The sequence below is a fragment of the Lepidochelys kempii genome, chromosome 13 (assembly GCF_965140265.1).
Source record: "Lepidochelys kempii isolate rLepKem1 chromosome 13, rLepKem1.hap2, whole genome shotgun sequence".
NCBI lineage: Eukaryota > Metazoa > Chordata > Testudines > Cheloniidae > Lepidochelys > Lepidochelys kempii.
The window spans coordinates 3,173,129-3,199,589 of NC_133268.1; the positions used below are offsets into that span (position 1 = coordinate 3,173,129).

Consider the following 26,461-nt stretch of genomic DNA (forward strand, 5'->3'; position numbering starts at 1 on the left):
TATCCGACATATGTCCCTATCAAAATAAGAGCTGTATGTGGCTGTAACCAGCAGATGGCTTCTAATAATTTACTGAAAGATCTAGATTTTTAGAGAGTCTAGGGGCCCAAAAATCATGTGTAATTGTGTAGTTACCACTATTATGCACAGAAACAGCTAATCAGACACATTTTCATGCGTAGTCACACAATTTCTACACACAATAGGATTAATTACACAAACATTTTGCAGACCTAAACTGCCTGAAAATCCAATCCGAAGTATTTTATCCCTTTATCTTATAATGAACATTAAAGTCAGTTTTCTTTAATCTCCATTAAAATTGTGCATTCCAGTTTTTAAGATTAATTCTTATGTTTTTCCCTAGTTCACGTGAATTCAGCTACCAAGTATAGGCAAAATGTTCTATATGCATTTGTTTATGAACAAGCGTGGGCCATTGGCCAAAATATGGCTCGCCGCTCACTGGGAGAAGAAGCTCACAAAAACTCACATATTTGAATGCAATTTGGAGACTACCATTGAAAAGATCATTTCACCAAAGGTATGTAACTGACTGAGATGTTTAAGACCAGTTGGAGAAAGGTAGATCCTTTTTTTTTTTTTTTTGAAAAAGAATACATCAACAAATAGTGTAAAGGTCCATATCTGAAGTCAGAGAGACAAGGTAGGTGAGGTAATATCTTTTATTGGACCAACTTCTGTTGGTGTGGGAGCCAAGCCCAGTTTACCCAGAGCTCTTCTTCAGGTGTGGGAAAGGTACTCCTTAGTGCCACAGCTAAATAAAATGTGGAACGGATTGTTTAGCATAAATACTTAACATATATCAAGGGACCTTGGAGATCTTGGAGTCATTGTGGATAGTTCTCTGAAGACGTCCACGCAGTGTGCAGCGGCAGTCAAAAAAGCAAACAGGATGTTAGGAATGATTAAAAAAGGGATAGAGAAGAAGACAGAGAATATCTTATTGCCCTTATATAAATCCATGGTACGCCCACAACTTGAATACTGCATACAGATGTGGTCCCCTCATCTCAAAAAAGATAAACTGGCATTAAAAAAGGTTCAGAAAAGGGCAACTAAAATGATTAGGGGTTTGGAACGGGTCCCATAGGAGGAGAGATTAAAAAGGCTAGGACTTTTCAGCTTGGAAAAGAGGAGTCTAAGGGGGGGATATGATAGAGGTCTATAAAATCATGAGTGGTGTGGAGAAAGTGAATAAGGAAAATTTATTTACTTGTTTCCATAATATAAGAACTAGGGGCCACCAAATGAAATTAATGGGTAGCAGGTTTAAAACAAATAAAAGGAAGTTCTTCTTCACTCAGCGCACAGTCATCCTGTGGAACTCCTTGCCTGAGGAGGTTGTGAAGGTTAGGACTATAACAGGGTTTAAAAGAGAACTGGATAAATTCATAGAGGTTATGTCCATTAATGGCTATTAGCCAGGATGGTTACGGAATGGTGTCCCTAGCCTCTGTTTGTCAGAGGGTGGAGATGGATGACAAGAGAGAGATCACTTGATCATTACCTGTTAAGTTCACTGCCTCTGGGGTACCTGGCATTGGCCACTGTCGGAAGACAGGATACTGGGCTGGATGGACCTTTGGTCTGACCTAGTATGGTCATTCTTATGTTCTTATGACCCTTCGAGGTGAAGTGGGGCAACGGAAGAGGGGGAAGGCAGCTGGTGGGGGGGATGGTTAATAGCATAGATTATTGTAATAAGCAATAAATTCAGTCTCTCTGTTCCCATGATTTTTAGTGGCTATCAAAGTTATGCCTTTAATCTCCCAGGCTCATGTTTTGAAGGTGTTGTACAGGTTTCCTTTGAGGACAAGGACTGAGAGGTCAGATATGTAGTGATCACTTAGTGAAAAGTGTTTGCCCAGAGGTGATGTGGTGGTGTTGTCTTTTATCATTTTCCTGTGAGAGTTAATTTGAGAGCAGAGTGATTATCTCGTTTCACCCACATCGTTGTTATTTGGGCATTTAGTGCACTGGTGAGGTACATCATATTTTGTGATAGGTTTGTGTGGGATCCATGAATCTTGAAAGGTGAGTTGCAGGGGTGTTGATCATTGTAGCAGTGTAGATATGTCTGCAGGTTTTGCATCTGTTGCTCTGGCTGTGTCTGGTGCTGCATTGAGTTGCTGGGTCCTGATCTGTGTAGAGCTTGCTTTCTGATGATGAGCTTGGAGAGGTGGGGTGTTGTTTGAAGGTCAGAAGAAGGGGTTCAGGAAAGATTTCTTTCAGGGTGGGATCCCCATCAAGTATGAGTTGTAGTTGTTCGATGATATCCGATATGAGTTCCAGTGTGCGGAGGTAGGGGTGTGCGGTCGGAGAGGGCTTTATTTCTGTATTGAAGCAGGTATATTTGGGTGGCCCATTCCATGATGTGGTCTGCTTCTCTGGTGGAATGTCCTTCTTTGGTGAAGATGTTTTTCAGTGTGTTAAGGTGTATATCCTGGACTTTCTCCTTGGTGCATATTCTGTGGTATCTGAGTGCCTGGCTGTCGATAACGAATTTCTAAGTTGTCTTTCCAGAGGGTGAAAATATAATTGATGTATCTCAGGTATATCATTGGTTTCATGTATAGGTGCCAGAACTAGGGGTGCTGGGGGCACTACTGCACCCCCCAGCTTGAAGTGGTTTCCATTATATACAGGGTTTACAGTTCGGTTCAATGGCTCTCAGCACCTCCACTATAAAAATTGTTCCAGCAACCCTGGTTTCATGGTGCATTTGTTCAAAAATTCTTCCTAGAAACTCCAGCCAAGATTGTGGCCCCAGTTCAAGGCACTGTACAAATGCATAGTAAGGGCTAGTCCATGTCTTGAAAAGCTTGCAATCTAAATAGACAAGACAGATAAAGTGTGGGTGGGGGAGACAGAACACAGAGGTGAAGTGAGTTGCCTGAGGTCACATAGCAAGTGTGGCAGAGCCAGGAACAGAACCAAAGTCTTCTGAGTCCTAGTCCAGTACCCTATCCACCAGGAATTGTCTTCTTTTAAGTGACAATAGCTCTTGATCTCCAACTCTGTGTTAGCCTGAATATCTCAGAATGACACATACCATGTTGTTTTATTGTTTAATTGAGCTCTTTTTCTATACTTAGCTAGCACATAAAGAAACTGTTCAAAGACTTCACTAGTATACCTTTTGCTTTGTATAGTAACTATACTATCATTTTGTCTTAATGATTTTGCCACGAATATTAATACTTGAACCATTTAAAAAAATCATTAAAGGTTAACATTGCTCTGCGCACCTCAGGACACTTGCTTTTGGGAGTGGTGCGAATCTATCATAGGAAGGCAAAATACCTTTTGGCAGACTGCAGTGAAGCTTTAGTGAAAATGAAGATGGCCTTTCGTCCAGGTATGTACCGAATTCTGCATTTGTCTGTCCATGTCATTTACAGCAGTGGTTCTCAAAGCCAGTCTGCCGCTTGTTCAGGGAAAGCCCCTGGTGCACCAGACCGGTTTGTTTACCTGCCGCGTCAGCAGGTTCGGCCGATCGCGGCTCCCACTGGCCACGGTTCACCGCTCCAGGCCAATGGGGGCTGCGGGAAGCGGCGCAGGCCAAGGGACATGCTGCCGCCCTTCCTGCAGCGCCCATTGGCCTGGAGCGGCAAACCATGGCCAGTGGGAGCCACGATCGGCCGAACCTGCTGATGCGGCAGGTAAACAAACCGGTCCGGCCCGCCAGGAGCTTTCCCTAAACAAGCAGCAGACCGGCTTTGAGGACCACTGCTTTACAGCTTCTTATCTTTAAATTTCATTTGGGATATTCCAGTCAGATATACATTATTGATTTCAACACAAGTTGGACTTCCTGGTGCTTAACAAAAAGAATTAATGGTTATTTTGAATGTAATTTGATCTTTTTGGCTCCTTTGGGGAGGTAGTATTGTTTCATGCTTAGAGCAGAGGGCTATGAACAGAGGAACTTTGGCTTTATTCCCAAATGTACCATTAAGTAATTATATGACCTTTGTCAAGTCATTTAACCTTTTTATGGTCTAGGGCAGGTCTACACTTAAACTGTGACACTATATACCTAGCGGGAGTGCCCTGTAACCCACATATTCATCATTTATATATAACTGTGATATTTCACATAAAGCATGCCATGTGGTGTATCAAAGGAAAGGTTATGATATGCTGAAAGCCATTGTTCTATCTAAATACGTATATCATTAGTGCATATGAAGTAATGAGACTGTGTTTTATGGTTGTCACTAAAATATGCTGTGAGTTGGGGAATTGTCTAGGTATTAGATCCCCAGAGTCAAGGACAAGGTTGCTAACCAACGCCTGGGTGGGTATCAAACAACCAACAGCCATTGTCCAGCAAGGGAATTACAATTCAATTACTCGTTTGAACAAGGCCACACCAGGAGAATTGCTCAACCAGCCTTGCCTGGTGACTCAGCAATGACCGCCATACATGCCTGGACTTATGTTCTCCAAGCTCATGGACTAAGGAAGTGGTTTTCAACCTGTGGGTCATGACCCAGTATGGGATTGCGGAATGTAAGGGTCATGGCAGCTTTGGTGAGCACCGCTGACTGGGCCATTAAAAGTCTCGTTGGTGGTGCTGCCTGGCTAAGGCAGGCTAGTCCCTACCTGTTCTGACATCGTGCTGCGCCCGGAAGCTGCCAGTAGCAGGTGAGGCTCCTAGGCAGGGGAGCCATGGGGCTCCGTGCACTGCCCCCACCCCAAGCATCAGCTCTGCACTCCCATTGGCCTGTTCCCAGCCATTGGGAGCTGGTGGGGCACTGCCTGCGGGTGAGAGCTGCACAGAGCCACTTGCTCACCTCTGCCTAGGAGCTGGACCTGCTGCTGGCTGCTGCCAGGGCGCAGCGCGGTCCACGGTGCCAGGACCATCAGGAAGCCTCCTGCCTTAGCACTCCTGATGTGCTGCTGACCGGGAGCCACCCGAGATAAGCCCGGGCCTCAACCCTGCGCCCCAATCACCTGCCTCAGCCCTGAGCCCCCCGAAGCCCAGAGCTCCTTCCTGCACCCCAAACCCCTCATCCCCGGCCCCACTCCAGAGCCTGCACCCCCAGACCAGAGCCCTGACCCCCTCCTGCATCCCAACCCCCTGACTCGGCAAGAGCCCCCTCCCACAAAGTGAATCCCTCATTCCCGGCCCAACCTTGCAGCCCTCACACTCGTACCCCAACCGAGTGCCCTAGCCCTGATCCCCTCCCACATCCCAAACCCCTCATCCCCAGCTCCGTTGGGTCGTGAGCATCAACAAATTTCTTCAACTGGGTCGCCAGAAAAAAAGTTTGAAAACCACTGGACTAAGGGATATGTATAAAACAGAACAGAGTGGCCCCATGGGTCTTGAGCAGTGCAAAATGGTATGGTCCTGAATTACAAGGCTGGGAGCTGGGGGGGATTTGGCTGGTGCTTTCTCTGTGTGATTCATGAGTGGCTCTGGGAGCATTCATGCACTCTAGCTGGGTATGGGGCTCCACATGCAGTTGTGTTGAGTTATAACAGCACCTGGAGGGGTTTGCTTCTTGTCACAAGCAAAGCATTGAGAGAGACAGCCCAGGCTGGAGAGTTAAGGGGACACAGCAGTCCCACAGTCCCAGGATATGCCCCAGGGATCCCGTCACATAAACCACTGCAGTGACATAGCTGCAGTGCTTCAGTGAAGACCTTACCTATGCCAATGGGAGACGCTTCTCCCATCGGTGTAGGTACTCCACCTCCCTGCGAGGTGATAGCTATGTCAACGGGAGAATTCTCCTGTTGACTTAGCGTTGTCTATGGAGGGAATTAGGTCAGTTTCACTGTGTAGCTTGGGGTGTGGATTTGTCACACCCCATAGCAATGTAGTTATGTCAACCTAATTTCCTAGTGTATACCTTGCCTTAGTGGTTGTTAGTGACCAAAATTTTCCATGGTCTTTAAACAACTACTAGTTAGTAGTTCCAGCAGACTGACAGCATTTCAGAACCTCTAGCATTTTTCAATGGCACCATACATTTGTATGTATGCCAATAAATAGTATGCCTCTGAAATGTACATGAATTAAAGATTAAATTCCATTTTTGGGTCCTAGTAACAATGGTAAACTTAGTTTATGATGGCACCAGAACTCCTTGATAGATTAACAGTCTTATTGTAAAAACAACGAGGAGTCCTTTTGGCACCTTAGAGACTAATAAATTTATTTGGGCATAAGCTTTCGTGTTTGTAAACATAAGTTTTTGTAAACACTTGTGAGAACATGACTCCTTATCACTGCTTATTTTGTTATATTTTGCTTTTCTTTTAGGACTTGTTGATCTTCCAGAAGAGAGCTTTGAAGCTGCTTATAATTCCATTACATTGCCTGAAGAATTTCCTGATTTTGACACACAACTACCTGACTTGAAGTAAATGTTTCTCAGCTTTTTTTTATATTTTGTCTGGCCTCATTTTCTCAGAGGTAAAACTGTATGTTCTTGCTTATTATCTGACCCATACTCAGCATGCAGGTGGTACAGTTATTCCAGTTATTTGAATTTGATAACCTGATTCTTCCATATTCTAAGCCATAGAATTATGTATTGGTATAGTTCTTCCAATCCCATTTTATGAACACAGTCCTTTTCAATGAAGTAGTTGTTTCAATTTAGGCTTTAGAAGTTTTTCATTTAATTTATTTGAATGAATACTAGAGACAGAAAAGTTGAACTGCTATGCTCCAGAGGAGGCAGCCCAAGTAGCCTAAATTTCATTCTGTTGTAAGAACAGAGTAGCCTGGATCCATGGCATAGCAATCCTTCGCTGCTATGATCTAAAACTGAATTTAAAATTCTGGTCTTTTGCTCCCTGAGGTCTGGTAGGCAATGGGAGGCAGCATGTTGACACTTCAGAAGTTATTAAGATCTGGGAACTAAAACACTTGTTTCTGATGGACTTTAGTGGGGTCAAAGCCAAAGCATAGTGCACCTTCTCAGACATTTTCCCTTTACATCTCAATAAATGTAGTTATTTTGGATCTGAAAGTCTTTGCTATTTTTTGTTATAAATCTAATTTCAGAAAACCTGTAGCTTACAGATAATAATACATAATTGTTTTCAGTCGAATCAAGTAGTAAAATGTGCCACTGTGTGAGGAACAATGATGGAGCTCCCTTTTTCAAATTAATTAAAGAGTTTATAGGGTTTAATTTACAGATGATATGCTATATTGAGGAGTCCATTATGTGACATTGTATCTGGCAGAAAATGGGACTTGTATGTAATTGATAGAAGCTGAAGTTGGACAACATGAAGGTGTGGTTGGTAGGTAAAAATAAGTTTTTGTAGAACATGATAGGGATGATGTTTTCCCCTGTCAAGCAAGTTTGCAGTCATGGGGTATATCTTGATTACAAATTGCTCCTGGATTCGGAGGTAGTTTTAATAGCCAAGAGCTCCTCTGTCTAAGTGCATTAGGCTAAGGCCTTGTCTACACTGCCACTTTACAGCGCTGAAACTTTCTTGCACAGGGGGGTGGGAATAAAAGCAAGTTTCAGTGTTGTAAAGTGGCAGTATAGACAGTGCACCAGCGCTGGGAGCTACTCCCCTCGTGGGGGTGGGTTTTTTACAGCACTCCCAGTGTTGGTGCCATGACTACACAGCCACATTAAAGTTCTGCCGCGGCAGTGTTTTAACGTTGGTAGTGAAGATATACCCTAAATCAGTGGTTCTCAAAGCCAGTCTGCCGCTTGTTCAGGGAAAGCCCCTGCCGGGCCGGACTGGTTTGTTTACCTGCCGCGTCCGCAGGTGCGGCCGATAGTGGCTCCCACTGGCTGCAGTTCGCCGCTCCAGGCCAATGGGGGCTGTGGGAAGGGCGGCCAGCACATCCCTTGGCCCGCGCTGCTTTCTGCAGCCCCCATTGGCCTGCAGTGGTGAACCGCGGCCACTAGGAGCTGCGATTGGCCAAACCTGCTGATGCAGCAGGTAAACAAACCGGTCCGGCCCGGCAGGGGCTTTCCCTGAACAAGCAGTGGATTGGCTTTGAGAATCACTACCCTAAATGCTTTTCTCTCTAGTGTGGACCTTACCACAGTCCTTGTACCTCTGTGACTTCATGACTAGATTATTTAATGGGTTGTGCAAACTTCTTTGAAGATTACCTAGAAGCTTCAGCATGTACAGAAGGCAGCTGCCTGCTTGCTTCGAGGTATCAAATGCAGGGAATATATAGCATCTATTTTTCAGTAGCTATGCTGTCTTCCTTTTAGCTTCTAGATGCAATGAGAAGTGTCAGTTTTAATCAGTAAAGCCCTAAGTGGTTTGGGCTCTGGCTACCTGGGAGATTGCCTTTCTCCCTGAATAAGAGTTGACATCAGCTGGGGTGTTTTGGAGTCTTAAAAAGTAGTAATTTATTGCTTTTTGTCTTTAAATAAAAACATATGAGGCTTGAGGACCCTCTGGTTACAAGCTTTTTGCCATGCAGCAACATGGCCAATGTCAATTCATGTTGTTTTTTATATCTTTACATTTTTCATTAGTGCCATTGATGTTGCTGAACACTTTACTTTGAATCAGAGCAGACCTGAAGACATCACACTTCCAGAAGATTATAGAAGGACTATGCTTTCCAGTGATGGGAATTTTGGTGAGAACAGCTGATAAATTAGAATTTGAAAAATTTGTAAGAATTTTTACCGCCATTTTTTCTAATTTATTAGATTTGTACTTCATAAGCAAATGCATTTACATTGATAATGATTTATAAAATTACACTTTAAGATTTAATTACTGTATGCAAGCTCATAAAGCTTATTTTTACTCATATGAAGGATTTGTTTGCTTGTTGTAATTGCTGAGTCTACTTATTCTCTTTGGGCTTGATCCAAAGACCACTGAAGTCAATGAAAATGCACCTGTTGGTTAAAGTGGGCTTTGAAATGAGCAATAAGTGCCTTAAAACTTAATGGGCACAATTCTTGTTTACCTGTAGCTTACAGATAATAATACATAATTGTTTTCAGTCGAATCAAGTAATAAAATGTGCCGCCCCTTTAAGTGAGTGGAAACATAATATATGCAATTTAGGCTTGTGTTAACTGCAGAGTTAACTTGACTTCTTACCCAACCCCAACCCAAGTCCCGTCCACACACAAAAATCTCTCACTTGAGTTGGCTGGCCCATCAGAGAATACAGATTAAAGCCCGATCGCTGATCACACTTGAACAGCTAACACAACCACTCCTCTGCTAGAGGAATGTAAAGAGGCCTTAATGTAAAGGAAAATCAAGCCGAAGGCTAAGTCTACACTGCACTTTCGTTGGTAAAGTTGGTCAGGGGTGTGAAAAAAACACACACACATGACTTGTTGGGGATGGTTTTATTTTGTCCGCAGGAGAGCTCTCTCTTGCCGACAAAGGGCGGCGACACTGCGTACCTTACAGCGGCACAGCTGTGCCACTGTAAGGTGTGCAATGTAGATATAGCCTAATATATTTTGTGTTTTTACTGAACTAGCTTAAATTCTTTGTTCTATAATGCAACCTCATTTTGAGAATTTTCTAAAATTCTGAGGAAATTGACATATATGTATTTCAACTGTATTGACATAAGGAGTTATCAGTAATTATATATGTTTGTTCAGGTGAGGAGACCGAAATACTAAGAGGACATAGCTTCTTCAATGATGGCAAATTAATCAGTACTAATAGTCTCTTGCTTGATCAGAGCTCAGTGAGCCTCTCTGGAGACAAATCTATACTACGTGACGACACACATGGATTCAAACTCGATGGTTTTGGAGATGAAGATGTCCCGGGGGATATGATTGGTATGGTTTGTCATAGATGAACACTGTCCAATCAATTCTATCTAAAGTATTTTTACTGTAAAAACCCTACACAAAATGTAAATAAAAATAGAACTTGTATTTGAAAACATTTTTTCTGAAACTTACTGTGTGTTTCCTTTGCATTTTTAGTTTTTCACTACTTAATAATAAACTGAACTCATTTATATAATCCCAGACCAAAACTCCGTTAAAATGAAATTAAGGGTGAGAGTACATATCAGCAGTTTAGGGTAAAATATATTTTGGGAATGTGCAATTATCCCACAATCAGGCATTATAAAACCAGGAAATTGAGAGTTAAGGTTAAACTTAAAAGAAATTCAAACACGTTAAGGTATGGAAATGCACAGTTAGGACATTCAGACAGTCTTAACTTTGCCCTTTCGTGACACCAAGCAATAACCATTTGATTTTGATTAAGGCATTTTAGTGGTTTTGGTTCCAGATTCAATTAAAGTGATATTTTAAAACACATTAGGTTTTTTTCTTTATTTCACCTCATTGTGTCACCTGCTTGGCCCTCTCTCCTTCACCCCACATTTCCCAGCACATGCATATGTGTGCACACAAACCAGTTTTCCCCTTCCCCACTGATCCTCTCCTGCACTATACCCCTGGTTCCCCATTCTGTCGTCTCTGTTTAGTAGATGTGGTGCAACAGTTTGCTTTTGAAAACAAATGTTTAGCATTAATTGTCACTTTTTGTCATTTTTTTTTTACCAGTGAAAGTCTCTCCATCAGCACAAGCTTGTACATGAGAATCTTCTTCAGTGAAACTTACATAGAATTGCCCATTTTCAAAATGGTTTCAACGCAGGACTGAGGCCATGTCTTCCCTCAGTTAATGTACCCCATTTAAAAATGACCACTACTTTCCACTGTTCCCAGGAAGAGTGAAGCCACCCATCTTTTTTGTTAAGAGCACTGTATGGTCACACTCCCACTGAGAACAATGGGAAATAGGTGACCTTCTCAAAATGATCACCTAACTGTGGACAAGTTATGTCTTAAGTTATGTCCAGAGTCTTCTTGAGAAAAATGGGATGGCAGCCATTATGAAAGAGGGCAGTTCTAGACAGAATTCATTGTAATGGAATGTTATTTGTTATCCCCTTGCTGAGGAGAAATGTTCAGCTATAAAGAATAAACAGGGAGAAATTACCATTAATCCTAAAAAATAAAGTCTTCAGATGTAGTCTATGGAGTGAGTTTTAACTGTAAATAAAGTCTGAATCATTTGTATTATTCTGTTATTAAGATCATTCAGGACAATTAAAGAGCCCTACATTCTATGCCATATTTTTAGAGGATCTCTTTTTAAATTAATTTTAACTTAATCTAATTAACAATTTACTTGTAAATTCTGAGAAAATTAATTATGTTCCCAAAGAGTAAGTACAGTAGTTTTGGGAAGGATATGCTGTATCTTCATACGTAACAAAGTACTTGAATCGCTGCTTTAAGTGCAAAACTCAGCTCTGGCTTTACTATATCACTGCAAAAAGAAAAGGAGGACTTGTAGCACCTTAGAGACTAACCAATTTATTTGAGCATGAGCTTTCGTGAGCTACAGCTCACTTCATCGGACGCATACCGTGGAAACTGCAGCAGACTTTATATACACACAGAGATCATAAAACAATACCTCCTCCCACCCCACTGTCCTGCTGGTAATAGCTTATCTAAAGTGATCATCAAGTTGGGCCATTTCCAGCACAAGTCCAGGTTTTCTCTCCAGGTTTTCTCACCCAGTGGAGGGTGAGAAAACCTGGACTTGTGCTGGAAATGGCCCAACTTGATGATCACTTTAGATAAGCTATTACCAGCAGGACAGTGGGGTGGGAGGAGGTATTGTTTTATGATCTCTGTGTGTATATAAAGTCTGCTGCAGTTTCCACGGTATGCGTCCGATGAAGTGAGCTGTAGCTCACGAAAGCTCATGCTCAAATAAATTGGTTAGTCTCTAAGGTGCCACAAGTCCTCCTTTTCTTTTTGCGAATACAGACTAACACGGCTGTTACTCTGAAATATATCACTGCAAGTGGTGCTTCCATAATAAAACATCACAAGTAAATCATCATTTGAAATTTATGCTTAAAACTGGTTTCAGTCCATTTTCCTCCACTTGTGTTTTTTGCATCTATATCCAAGCAAAAACATTTTAGAACTACAGCCTTTCCTGTTGTACTACAACAAAATACTTTTCTCAAAAGAAATATTTGGAAATTAATGGCAAGTCAAGTGTGTCATTATGCCTGCCGTTTTGAAGGACCAGCACTGTAAACAGCTATAATTAATGGTCTTAGAATTTACATACAAACCCCTTATTTTAAGGGTTAATAATGAAACTATAAAAAAAAACTTGGATAAAAGTTGGTATGTACATTTTTTTTAAACTGCTGGAAGAAGAAAAAAATGATTGTTTTTAACTTTCAGGGGAGAAACATAGATGCAGAAACATAGATGCCAACTTAAACCAAATATTTTTTTTTGACAAGAAGTAAAATATCATAAACTTTTTTTTAATTTCGTCCTCCTCATAATAGCAAGAGCAGCTAAGTACACTTTGTACGTGGTCTGTTAAATTTTCATTATGATTTTGCAAGACGTGTAAAAATATAAAATAATAGACATTTTACCAAAGTATGGTGGTGTTTTCTGCTTATTTATCTCAAAATAGTTTGTTTACAAACAGCTGTCTTGTAAGTGATTAAATTTGTAATATGAGTTAATCAATTTTGACATTTTCACATAGAATTTTACTAATTATAAAGCACTCTCTGTAAGCACTGGGGCCTCATTGGCAGGATGCTGCACACCTCTTCTTATTAGCCAAACACCCTCAGCTCCCATTGATTTCGCAAGAGATGCACACCATCTTGCAGGATTGAGCTCTATATAATTCCTTCTAAATAATTCATTATAATGGATTCTGCTGGCCTATTGCATAAATAATGCTATTTTAAAACATTTTTATATATGACTACCCTGTTGACTGACTTAATAGCTTTTTAAATTGAAATGTAAATTTACATTTGTATTAATGTAGTAGATATACCATAGGGTATTGTAAAATATGATAATGTGCAGATTAGTTTTAATTTTGAAATGTACTTATTTAGCTTTTGGTGATTCCTGCTGTGTATAAGCTAGAACACGTTTGGGGCTTTGTTTGTTTTTTAGAATAAGGAAGTTATATATAAAAAAAATTTTTAAACAACATTAAAGATCATACTTTCACAGGTGAAAGGCAGAAAATTCAAAATTAAGTCTAATTCTCTCCTTTATACACATTGTTTTGTATTAAGAAACCTTTAATTCTAAATCTTCAGACTTGTTTAAGTCGGTCTCTTGCTTTAAACGCAAGACTAATATTTAAATAGTAACATTTGGCCGGGTCATTTGTTTTATTACCACTAAAGCTTAGAATGATTAAAATTATGCATTTTATTTTCAAGAAAATCTGCTGAGGACTGAGCAAAATAGCCTAATTTATGACATTCTTGACATGGAGGAAGAAGTTCCTTTGTCACAGGAGCTTCCTGATGATAATGTAGTGGGTGAGTCTGTAGTGTTTCTGTTCCTTCTGATTACCTAAATCAGCACTTCACTTATTTGTTAATGTACAATACTAGTGTTATGCAGGCATTATGTGATCAGAATCATATCCTTTGCTTCGTTGCTGCCTTGGGTTCTGTTTTCCTTTTTTCTTATATACTTTGTTCCCCTTTCAGGTATAATTAATTCTTGGAATTCTGTGTCTGTAACTCGACATTGATAGAAACATGTTTTTACATTATACCTTTTTTCTCCCTCATAGGATGTTGTGAGGTTTAGTTTGATATCAGCTCCTTGGATGAGAGGGGATATGATTGCTCTTTATAAATACGTCAAGAGGGTAAACACAAGGAAAGAAGAAAAGCTATTTAAGCTTTTTAAAGGACAGTGTTGGCACAAGAGCAAATGGGCATAAGCTGGCTATGAATAAATTTAGGCAGAAAATCAGAAGCAGGTTTCTAACCATCAGATGAGTGAGGTTCTGAAACAGTCTTCCAGTAGGTGTACCAGGGGAAAAAAATATCGAGATTTAAGATGGAGCTTGATAAATTTATGTATGGGTTTACCTGATGGGGATACCTGTGATAGAAGGGGACTAGAATTGATGACCCAGGAGGTCTCTTCTAGTCCTATGTTCCTATGATGAAAGAAACTGCAGAGTGCAAAATATTTGTATTAAAGTATTGTTCTAGAAACTAGTTTCAGGGAGAAAAAAAATTCGGTTGTACCTTAAGACTTACCCTCATTTTTCTAACTCTAATATTTGTGTTTTGATACCAAATGAATTAATTAAATTATTTTTATTGGATTGTGGGATGTGTGTTTTACAGTGAATTCCAGCTATGTAGGTTCTATGCATCCAGAAGAAAACCACCAGATGAGTGAAACTACACTGTTGACAAATGAAAAAGAAGGATTTACACTTGACCCAGTTGATGCTACAGGTCAGAGTTCAATCAGTTTCCTGTTAGGTGCATGCAAAGATTACAATTCCTGCTGCATGGAAAACCCTGAAAAGCATTTTATATAAAATTATTCTAGTTATATGACTTGCTTTACTCTCCTCACTCATTATTACTAAGGATATTTGTGTCAGAGATTATTTTTATTTACGTACATTTCATCTGTTCCTGCTGTCAAAGTTCAGTTCTGTTCTGAAAAGTGACTATGGAAAAAGGGCATTTTCTTACTCAACTGATCCACTCCCAATGTGTATTCACAGTCTTCTCCACTTACTAAAATAAGTTTTATTACTTTTCACTCCTGTGAGCAATGCAAAACCAATACTGCTGTAGGAGAGTGAACTGTATTCAATTCTGGCTTATATACCATCAACAGAATTGTTAACTCAATTCCAGTTGCAGAATCTTTGTTTGTGAGTTGTGGCCAGAAAGAACCAACATTGACTTTCAGATTCCAGGATGAATTTTCAGGGTTTGCAGTCAGAAAAAAACATCTTTTTACTTATAAATTGATCTGATTTGTTTTGGAAGTCATGCTATTATTATGGTCACTTTTTAGGGTCAAGTCACACTTTAATTTCTCAGATGAATTGTTATCTCTGTGTTGCATGTTCATAAATATTCCTCAGAAACTAGGTCTGATTTAAAATTCAATTGAATGTGTGCTCCTAATTCCCTTGTGTGCTTTTGAAAATTCCACACTAAGGTTGGAAAACATTCTGTATAGAAATGAATTTTAACAGTTTTCTCTGGAACATCAACAATTCTTTATGCATAGAATGACAGTCTTATCTTCAGATTTCCAACCTTTTAATGCTTTTTTTCATGGTCTTAATTTTACTTAAACATAAAGATTTCCCTAAGATATTGAAAAAGGAAAAAAATTCCTCATTACTGTGATTAACAGGTGTTCAAAGTCAGTTCATTCAAGAAGATTAAAATTGGAAGTCTTGAAGAGATATCTTCAGTCCTTGGAGATACAAGAAATGAAAGTGTAATTTGTTTCATCCACTGGCCAACTCATGTGGTACATTTGTGGGTGTTATCAAATACATAAAATGATACAATGGAAAAGAATGTTATGAAATAAACACCCGCACCATTCATATTGAAACTAAACCTTAGAATGCTTACATTTTCCAATTTTCCTGCCAAATGACTATTGAGATGCATATATGTGTGTCTCCATGTGTTGGTGTTCTCCTCATTCAACCTCTTAAAGGGTTAAAACTGACAAAAACAGACATTAATTCTAAAATACTATTTTTTATGGATGTTAGTGATTCTTTGCCTTGCTATCTTCTCAGTAGAGTAAACTGCCTTTACAATACCTGAGAGAGAGGGGAGGTGAGATAATATTTTTATTGGACCAACTTCTGTTGGTGGAAGGTACAAGCTTTTGAGGTATATTGTCTGTCTCTCACACACTTAATCATATCCTCTTACTTAAATAAACCATTACTTTACAGCTTTTTCAGTACAATATTCATAAATCTTCCTGTACTTAGAGGTATTTGAACTTGAGAGTGTGCAGAATTCCCAAAAAAATGAAGAGGCTGTCTTTCTGAAAACTTTTGGTGAAATGGTCCCCTCATTGTCAATGTAATTCTCCAGTTCACTCTACTTTTTTCTAAACTATTTCCAGCCTGTCCTTTTTATTCCAACTATTATATTAATGCTTAAGTTTTAAAGCATCAGAACTTGTTCGTATATATTCATAATTCAACAAGAAATTAGAGGAAAATGTTCTAAACTGTAGTCAAAATGTCCTTATTGTTTGGCTGGTGGTTGCTGTATTGACACTGTTTTTTTTTAGCTTAAAGATTGACCTCAGGATGTGGGGGTGTGGGAGATGAAGGCAATACTTTTAGCTTCTCAAGGAGTGTTACCAGAACACATGCAATAAACAAAATGCCCTCTAAGTTGCTGCAAGAATGTTTTACGAAGAGAGTTGTGGACTGGAAGTAAAGTGGGGAAAATGGCCCACAAAGGGAAGGTCAGCAATGTCAGGGTGGCCTAATATCCAAATCTCTGCTTTAAGAAGATCACAAGCCAGCCCCTCCCCATTCCACACTCTTGGTACAGTATATGCTGTCATCAGAACTATGAGGAAGGGAGAGCTCCTGTTCAGATGTTGACACCAACATGCTGAACAATGAAAATATGGAAAAAAGAATTCAATTTGAATAGCATAGTTTACTTCAGCTGTGTCCTGTGATACCCAGCACCCTAGTATAGTAATAGATAAGCATCCATCAGAAAAGTAGATAAACGTCCATGTTTGTGAATGTTTCTTATGCTTAGTTGTCATAGGGAGAAGGAGCTTTAAAAGAAAGAGGAAGTTGCTTGTTGATGTAGTGAAGGAGCTCAGCAGCAGTACTATTTACAAACAGCTTAGCAACAGCATGGATACTCTCACTATGTTGGATCTTGCACCCCCCACAAGAAAGTTGATGATATGGAAGAAGTCAGGAGGAGTGGATAAACTTCTGTCCCGTACTACACAGCCTTTGATTAATGCTGAGCTACAAATGGTAAAGGTTTATGCCTTTGTATGCTATTACAACATTACCATATAAGTGATGGGATTGTTGCATATTTAGGACCTGATTATCAGAGATGGTCTCCAATTTTTCAGGTTTAATTTTGTGTGCCCAAGTAACTGTGTGTCCAATAAACTGCAGGTGAAAATATTAACAATTGAATTATCTAATTGTACAGAAATTCAGGTAATTGGACATCTGATGACTATATTTGTATCTACTGGTATTTGCTTCTACAGAAAAGTCTGCCATCTCTAGAATTCAGGCCCTTAATCTTCAAAATTCCAAGAACCAGTACAAGACGGCATAGAAATATGAGCGTATGTTTGTGATTTCACATATAGGCACTTCGTTGATTGCACACTGGTACATTATTATTTTTCTGATGTATTGCTCTGTAATTAGTACTAGACCATATTGACCTTCTGCAATGATTGTTTGTTATAATAGTAATAAAAATATTATATAGTGCTTTCCACCCGTAGTTTTCAAAGTGCTTTTTGTTTGTTTTTTGTTTAAGTGTTCTGAGGTCTTCAGGCTACCAAGTAAATACAAATGTATTATGATTATTGTTTTATTAATATAATATAATTGAGCAGGAATTATATTCTAGGATGTCCTAGTTTTGAACAATGAATTCCAAGAAAAAAAATTACTAACCTTTAAATTTGTAGAGCCAAATAAGATCAGCTTGAGGAAAAATGTGTGACTTGACCTGACACTGTACTGTTGTAGTAAGAGCCTTATGTTAGAAAGAACATTTTAACAGTCTTATAAGGCAAGAGGTCTTACAGAGAAATGGTGTTAAAATTGTTTTAAATATCTGTAGACATGTCCAGTTTTACTGAAATTGTCATTTCATTCATTTTAGTTACTGAAACATGTTTTCAGTTGCACCAAATGGAAATAGTGCCAGCTAATCAGATCACTGGTGGTGGCTACTTATTTATTGATTTAAAACAAAACTTCATCTGGTTACAAGTAGAACATGCTTTTAAAAAAACAAAACTGTACTTTAAGCTCTTATCTGAAGCACACAAGTCATTTCTCTAAGCCAATCAGAATTCAGCTATTCAATAATGGTACAGTGAACAGCTGTCACTATCTTGCTCCATCGACTGTTAGACAAAAGACTTCAGTCTTTCAGTATAATGGGAATAAAGTAATTGGAATAGAACATTATCACAAGAATACTTCTGTCAGATAAATGTTGAAGCAAAGCAGAAGGAAGAAGTATGTTGTGAATCCTGAACAACAGTGTGTATATTTAAACCAGAAGCCTGTGGTATACCTGTTTTTATACTTTTATTTGAAATGTTTTTAATTTTCCCTTTTATTAACTATTTTAGAGGAAGGCAATTGAAACCAATGAGACTATTTGCATGAAATATAATTATTAATATTTTCAAAGCAGTGCAGGGGATTTAGATACATGTCTTTGTGTAGCAAAATCCCCTGCACTGCTTTCAAAATCTTAACCTATGTTTTTAATTTTTAATTTTAAGTAAAAACCTTCATTTGTTAATTACAATAAGACACTGTACTACATCTTTTTTGATAATAACATACTTACTAGTGTGCCATTGACCTAAAACTTATCTCTGTATCCAGCTATGTCTACATCTCTTAGCACGTTGCAAGACAAGAATCTCTTGAACACTGTCTTCTTATTATTCTGAAGGATGTTGGCTGGAAAAATAGGTCAAATCATGCATGGAAGAACCTTCCAGGCATGGATCCTCACCTCTTTTCCACAGGAGGGAGGTATCAGTTGCTTTGTGGCACTGTTCCCTGCTCCCTCTCCCATGATTTCAGGGACTTTCCAGACAACTTTCTGTTGGTTCAGGGTCCATGATGGGGTGAAGACTGCTGGGAGAGCCCAACTTGGGTGGGAGTAATGCAAAAGGAAGCACATAGTGTCCCCCTACTGGCCCCACAGAGATTGTGTAGGCTGTATTACCTTTTATATGGGGCACCTCTTTAGTGGGTCACCCCTCCCTATAAGAGTGTTCCAGGGGAGCTTCTGGAAGAGGACACTGGAGTGCAAGAGCAGGTGTTTAGGCACAGGTGTCCATGCAGATGGCCCCAACCTCTTGTTAATCCTTTGGATCCATACAGATCCCTCAGATCTGCAAGGTTTAGGGACAGAGCCACACCCTGTTCCACATAGAGACAAATCATCCCCCCACAACTATATGAGAGAAACTCCCATGTGAATAACCTCACAGATTTTTCTTTCCCTTATCCCTCTCCAGTGGGTTTCATTATTGGCGTGGTGAGGGGGTTGGTAGGGAGAGATGAGCCAGCCCAGTGTTAGCTTTGCCACTTTCTCACTTAGAACAATTGCTCTTAAATGGTGGCTCGGGACCCTAAAGTGGGTCGTGATCCCGTTTTAATGGTGTTGCCAGGCTGGCTTAGACTTGCTGGGGCCAGGGGCTGAAGCCCAATCGCCACTGTCTGGGACCAAAGCCTGAAGGCTTCAGCCCTGGGCAGTTGGGCTCAGGTTACAGGCCTCATGCCTGGGGCTGAAACCCTCAGACTTTGGCTTTAGGCCTCACCCTACCCCCCTAATCAGAGGGGCAGGGCTCGGGCGGGCTCAGGCTTCGGTCCCCCTTCCTAGGGTCACGTAGCAATTCTTGTTGTCAGAAGGGGGTCGTGGTGCAATGAAGTTTGGGAACCCCGATTTAGAGAATCTCTGCAAAATTGGTTAACAGGGTCTGAGTCAGTGTCTCTAAATTCGGAATTAAAGCAATTAATATACAGTAACTGTCCATCATTTCCTTGTATTTTCTGCTATGTTTTGTTGCTAGTTATTAATCTGAAGTTACATTCTAGAAATATAAAAAAGAAACAAATCTTTGTTTTTACAGTTGTTTTCAAATTGCTTTAAGTATCATGGCTTTAAAACTGGAAGACAAGGTATACAGACAGAGTCTGAAACTGAAGAAACAAGACAAGAGAGAGAGACTACAGGTGAGATTTTTATAATTCTGCTTGTCTCAACTGATTTTATTATTTAACCACCAGCAAATATTTTGTTTTAAACTCACACATTTTATTTAGTGTTTCAGACACAAAACATTCAATGTGCATCACTGGACAAACCAGAAAGGCAAGAAAGTTTAAGAAAACTAGTTACTCACTTAACCATTTATCTTAGTTATAGGGCTGTCGATTAACTGCAGTTAACGCACGTGATTAACTCAAAAAATTTAAAAAAGTAATCACGATTAATCACACTGTTAAACAATAGAATACTAATTGAAATTTATTAAATATTCTTGGATGCTCTTCTACATTTTGAAACATTGATTTCAATTACAACACAGAATACAAAGTATACAGTACTCACTTTATATTAGTTTTTATTACAAATATTTGTATTGTAAAAATGATAAACGAAAGTATTTTTCAATTCACCTCATACAAGTACTGTAGAGCAATCTCTATTGTGAAAGTGTAATTTACAAATGTAGATTTTTTTTGGTTACATAACAGCACTGAAAAACAAAACAATGTAAAACTTTAGAGCCTACAAGTTTACTCAGTCCTACTTCTTGTTCAGCCAATCACTAAGACAAACTTTAAGTTTGTTTACATGAAACCCTTCTGCCTATCAGAGTTGGCAGCAACAAGGGCCGGGTTCAGTATCTAGGGGTTCCATTCCAACAACACAATGCAAAACCGGCTCCAGCCCTCACCCAGTGACCTGGGACAAATATATACCACCCTCGCTGGGCACCTCCCAGAGGCAATACTTCCCCTCTCGCAAGCACAGAGTCTGAGTGTAGCAAAAAGCTTTTTAATAACAGAGAGAAACAATGTGGCATTATGTTGGGGAAACACCACGAACAGGATTCATAACACAGCCCATGAGCAAAAACCCACCCCAAGCAAACTGGGGCATGTCCTTTCCCTTGGGTTCTTGAGTCCAGCAACCCGAAGTCACCCAAAGTCCCAAAAGTCCAATGGCCCAAAAGTCTCTGTCTCTGGTCAGGGCAGCCCCAGAGTTCGAAAGTTTATCTGCAAAGTTTTACCTCCCAACCTGGGTGGAGAATGGTGGGGGGGAGAGGTAAGAGGCACCTTACATGATCTGAAGCTGACTGCCCCACAGCTCCATAGGGCTTCGCTCCGCTCCCCCAGCCAGTCCACAAACTGCTCCGCTCTGCTCTGCGTCCCACAAGCAGCCCCCACCGTCCCATGAACTGCTCCACCAGCTGGTCCACAAGCCACTCCAGCCATCCCGCAAACTGCTCCCCAATATATCTTCAGGTTACCCCACTACTTAACACAACACTCAGTGATGTCAGCTCTTAGTCAGTTTTTAGCTCTTTTGTGATTTCAGCTTGTAGTAGGGGAGCCTTAGCACTGGTGCACCATTAGCCCAAAGTGAATTCAGCTCAGCAGCCTGTAACTAGACTCCTAATGGAATCAACATTAGCTCTTGATATTCCACAGTGGAGAGAGGGAAAAGTGCAATTAGCATGTAAGGCCCTCACCAGGGGGCCCATGCCACCAAGTATAAATACCTGTCCCCAGCCTCTCTCAATTCACAGAGTTTTGGAACCCATGTCCCTTGCCTAGCGAGTGCTACTTAGTTGATGGCGAGTCCCTCCATCATAACAAAAGGCCCAGTACAGTTCCAAGCACAGTTCCCATAATCAGGGTAATAACAATTTAATCTTCCTACCCCAATAACAGAGACACTGGGGATCCCACAGCAGCCAAAGTGACCATTTGGGCAGCTATGGCCTCATTCTAGGTGGGGTGGGTGTGCCTATGCAAATGAGATCAGCCCCTGAAGTTCTTTTCCACAACTTGCCACACCTACCACCAGATGTCAGGGTGGAGCTCATTCTGACTCTGCTTACATCCATTTATGGGAGATACTGCTGCCTGCTTCTTATTTACAATGTCACCTGAAAGTAAGAGCAGGCATTCGCCTGGCACTTTTGTAGCCGACATTGCCAGGTATTTACGTGCCAGATATGCTAAAAATTCGTATGCCCCTTCAGGCTTCAGCCACCAATCTGGAGGACATTCTTCCATTGCTGATGATGTTCATTAAAAAAGCAGTGCTTAATTAAATTTATGACTGAACTCCTTGGGGGAGAATTGTATGTCTCCTGTTCTATTTTACCCTCATTCTGCCATATATTTCATGTTATAGCAGTCTCAGATGATGACCCAGCACATGTTGTTTGATTTATGAACTCTGTTACTGCAGATTTGACAAAACGCAAAGAAGGTACCAATGTGAGATTTCTAAAAATAGTTACAGCACTCAACCCAGGGTTCAAGACTCTGAAGCGCCTTCCAAAATCTGAGAGGGACAGGGTGTGGCATATGCTTTCAGAAGTCTTAAAAGAGCAACATTTCAATGTGGAAACTACAGAACCCAAATCATCAAAAAGGAAAATCAGCCTTCTACAGGTGGCATCTGACTCAGATGATGAAAATGAACATGCATCGGTCCACTCTGCTTTGGATTGTTATTGAGCAGAACCCGTCATCAGCATGGATGCATGTCCTCTGGAATGGTGGTGGAAGCACGAAAGGACATATGAATCTTTAGCACATCTGGCACGTAAATATCTTGCAATGCCGGTTACAACAGTGCCATGCAAACGCCTGTTCTCACTTTCAGGTGACGTTGTAAACAAGCGGGCAGCATTATCTCCTGCAAATGTAAACAAACTTGTCTGAGCGATTGGTTGAAGTAGGACCGAGTGGACTTGTAGACGCTAAAGTTTTACATTGTTTTATTTTTGAATGCAGTTTTTTTGTACATAATTCTACATTTGTAAGTTCAACTTTCATGATTAAGAGATTGCACTACCGTACTTATATTAGGTGAACAGAAATATACTATTTCTTTTGCTTTTTACAATGCAGATATTTGTAATAAAAAAAATATAAAGTGAGCACTGTACACTTTATATTCTGTGTTGTAATTGAAATCAGTATGTTTGAAAATCTAGAAAACATCCAAAAATTTTAAATAAATGGTAGTCTATTATTGTTTAACAGTGTGATTAATTGCAATTAATTTTTAATCGCTTGACAACCCTAATTAATTATAAAGAAGAAATACATATTTTGCTTTTATAAATACTTCAATGCCCTGTTTAAAAAATGCTTAAGAATAAGAGGCATAGTACATTTGTTAGCAGACTTGTTTTTCTCCTGGTGGTGTGTTAGGTTTGTGAGGGTCTCTTTATCTGGGAGACCACTGAAACAAAAAAAGGCTTTCATTTTATTCTGAGATTGATCAATAATAGCCCACTGTCCCAAAACAGATATTTAGGTCTATTCTATTCTGGATGACTGAGACTTTGTGGAACATCCAGAAGGAGACACGTTTCTTCTGGAAACTCTTTATTACAGGTGTTCCACCCAATTTTGGTTTTCAATTCATCTAGAGAAAACAATCTGTAATGTTGTCAAAAAGTTAGTTAGAGGAATAGATTAGGATACCCCTATATCCACAATTATTCTTCCTCAGTACTTAGCAATGTACTCTGTCTCTTTTTAAAAAGATTTTCAGACCCAGATTCACCCAGTTCATTTTGAGCAGCCTCATGGCATAATTATAAAAATTTATAGGCATACTTTAATGTTTGCCCAATGGTAGTGAATAAACAGCATGTCATACCCAGCCTGTATCACATACACATTAATCCACCTCTGTATGATGGCTGCTTGCTAAGTATGCTTACCCATAATAACCAAACAAGCAAAAGGAAGCGTGGACAGAAGTGTTACAGACCATAGACTAGCTCTCTCCGCACATACAGCCATCCCGCCTCTTTTTGGCACTAGTATACCTTAGATCAATTTCAGTCCTGGCATAAATGAGTGCAGAGAAAACAACAGAAATTGCACCTTTTATTCCAATGCTGGGATTGGTCCCTTTTCTTATTTATTCCTCCTCCTTTATTAATTTGAGAATGTGACAACCAGCATTATACTTTACATTGAGTAGAATGCGATATTGTCACTTGCCGAATTTCACTGTAGGATGTGTTGAGAGAACTATACTTGCAGTGGAAAACAGTGTTTATTCCATGGTAAAAAAGTCTGCTTCTTAACCAGTCATTTATTTTGTAAAATTTTCCTGCAAGTGAAAGGTCGGTCTTTAAATGTTTCCAAGAAAACTCTTCCACTAGCTTTTTGTCCCAAAGTACCCTTGGGTACGTAGCTCCTCTGCTCAGCACTCATTTCGATTCTTATCCTCCATGATCGTTAGGTGTCAATGGTGGTTGATTTTTGAGATTCAATGTAATTTCATTTTAAACTTTGTTTTCTTGTTAATATAGAGATGTTGATAATAGAAGAGTCAAGTTACCTGCAAGAGTCAGCTCATACAGAAACTGAGAGAACTATTACTGATGATTCATTTGTGTTGGCATTACAGAATGGCAGAAATGAGGATGCTAATAAAATTGATGAGGCTATAGTAAGCACCTTCAATAAATGTAAAAGAACCAATGCATGTATTTATTAGCCATGCTTTATATTAAGTTTCCATTTACAGAGAGCTGGTAAATAATTAATAGATGTTATAAGTATGTTACAGACATGAGTAGCTTGTGTTATAGATGTTTTTAAATACATTAGTAAAATGTCTTATAGATGGTTATAAACCATGTTTATAAGCAAACTTGTTGGATGCTATACCAATTTATAAACCATTTATTAAAGTATCTTTTCACTTATTAATTCTTTATAAACTACTTATAAATTGAACCTAATTATTATTTATGTGTGCTGGAAAAGATACATGGTATGTCCATTTTTATCAAGGTTAGAATTTCAGATCTCCCTCATATTTAGTAACATCAGCCTGGACATTATAAAGTCCTTTACTGTCCTAAGCAAAACTAGAAAATGTCTTTGTTTTGTTTGTTTTAATCTGAGGTTTTTACTGTAATGTAGAGTTTATATTTTTACAGCAATATGGTGGGTCCTACAATACATTCTGCTCTTTTTTTAAGCAATTGCTGTAGTGCACTGCAGAAGGGTGTGGTGTTGCTGTCACATAGAGGGACCTCTATATCCTTTGTGCACCACAGAGGGAGACTCTGAACAGTTTGGTGCAGGTGAAGGTTGGGAACAAGCTGGGGCAGAGTCTGTGCATACACACTGAATATGAATCTGGTAGTTGCAACTCTCCATTGGAGATTGTGGAGGCATTGCAATCACTCTTGCAGAACACAAGTCTGTGCCTTGCCCATGGGGTGGGAAAATTAGTTACTGTAAAAATACTGAGATATTAAAGACTGGTAGTACATACTCCTTTCTGTATGGAGAGGATGAAGCCAGTAAAAACAATATCCTTCCACAATTTCAAATAAAAATTAACACATAAGTTATTTATTTTAAAAATGTAGAATTCATGTTTGTCAGGTTTTTCCTGTGGGTGTCAAAATTTGCACAAATATGAAACCCTGGTTTGGTAATCAAGGCCCCATGTATTCCACCATTTAAGCATTGTAGAATTTGCCTTAAATCAACTCCTTGCTGCAAAATGTAAGCTTTCATTTAAAAAAATGTTTCTGACCTTAATGGTTGTGAAGAAAATCTTAAAAACTTGCACCAAGTTTAAACTTGAATCTGCAGGCAGCCTGAAACAGTAGCTATGAGTGGTGTGAAGTACCCCATTCATCTTAATAGGGCATTAACTCCAAAATACAAAGATAACATTTTAAATGCCAGATTGGCCCATGAATAGTAGCAAAATATTTAAAAGGTTCTGATACTCTTATTCACACTGATAAGCACCTTACTTTGCAAGTAACCCCACTGAAGACAGTGTGGCAGCTCGCATAGTAAGTAAAATGCTGTTAAACAAGATTTGAGCCCATCTGAGTAGCAATATCTAGCTAATGTTTTTACAATTCCTCACAGCCTAGTACTCCACAGGTGCCAAAAGCCCCAACTGTCTCCTACACAACTACCAAAATACCCAGCTTCACACTTAATTACATCTCTGATGTGGTTAGGCATTGTCAAAATAGATAATACACGGGTCACATAAAAAAAAATTGCAGCCTTAAAAAGTGAAGTTTACCCCAGGTAGGGATGTAAATAAGTGTTGAAATTTAAATGAGTGAGCTAAAATACTTGTCCCATTTTTAACATTTTGGCATGTGATTTTTATAAGTTACATCTAATGCTTGTATTAATCTCCTATACAGGATATGGTGAGGAATGATCAAGACAGTGAAGAAAGAAGGTGGAGCAAAAGAACTCTTCCAATATTGAACACTTTACGGGTATGATGTTGGATTTAGCCATTAGATGCTTTTTAAATCAGTTATTGACTTGGATTGAACCATAAAATATAATGACAGGTTTCAGAGTGTACAACCACTTTCTATTTGTTGATACATTACATGTGCTACTGGTCTCCGAAAGAGTTTCATGTGTGATACAACCATGTTTTATTGTGTGTTGACATGGATACTCTCAGGCTTCAGAATGCTTTGTATAGTGGCAAATCCTGCCCAATTTTTGGAATTTTTCAAATTTCCTAACTTTGGAGTATTTGATTTCTCACTCTGAAGTTTGCTTT

The 26,461-nt window shown here is 39.4% G+C and overlaps 1 protein-coding gene across 1 annotated transcript in view; it reads left to right on the top strand.

Annotated features, from left to right (window-relative positions):
* Nucleotides 1–400: 400 nt before the first annotated feature.
* The window catches only part of RAD21L1 (RAD21 cohesin complex component like 1), a 33,599-nt gene continuing 7,538 nt past the window's right edge, over nucleotides 401–26,461 (top strand). The window contains exons 1-10 of the mRNA XM_073309517.1: nucleotides 401–544; nucleotides 3,253–3,382; nucleotides 6,302–6,401; nucleotides 8,511–8,617; nucleotides 9,615–9,800; nucleotides 13,280–13,381; nucleotides 14,210–14,323; nucleotides 16,646–16,875; nucleotides 19,755–19,857; nucleotides 24,204–24,343. Coding sequence (XP_073165618.1) covers nucleotides 401–544; nucleotides 3,253–3,382; nucleotides 6,302–6,401; nucleotides 8,511–8,617; nucleotides 9,615–9,800; nucleotides 13,280–13,381; nucleotides 14,210–14,323; nucleotides 16,646–16,875; nucleotides 19,755–19,857; nucleotides 24,204–24,343 — 1,356 coding nt within the window. The remainder of the gene's footprint in view (nucleotides 545–3,252; nucleotides 3,383–6,301; nucleotides 6,402–8,510; nucleotides 8,618–9,614; nucleotides 9,801–13,279; nucleotides 13,382–14,209; nucleotides 14,324–16,645; nucleotides 16,876–19,754; nucleotides 19,858–24,203; nucleotides 24,344–26,461) is intronic.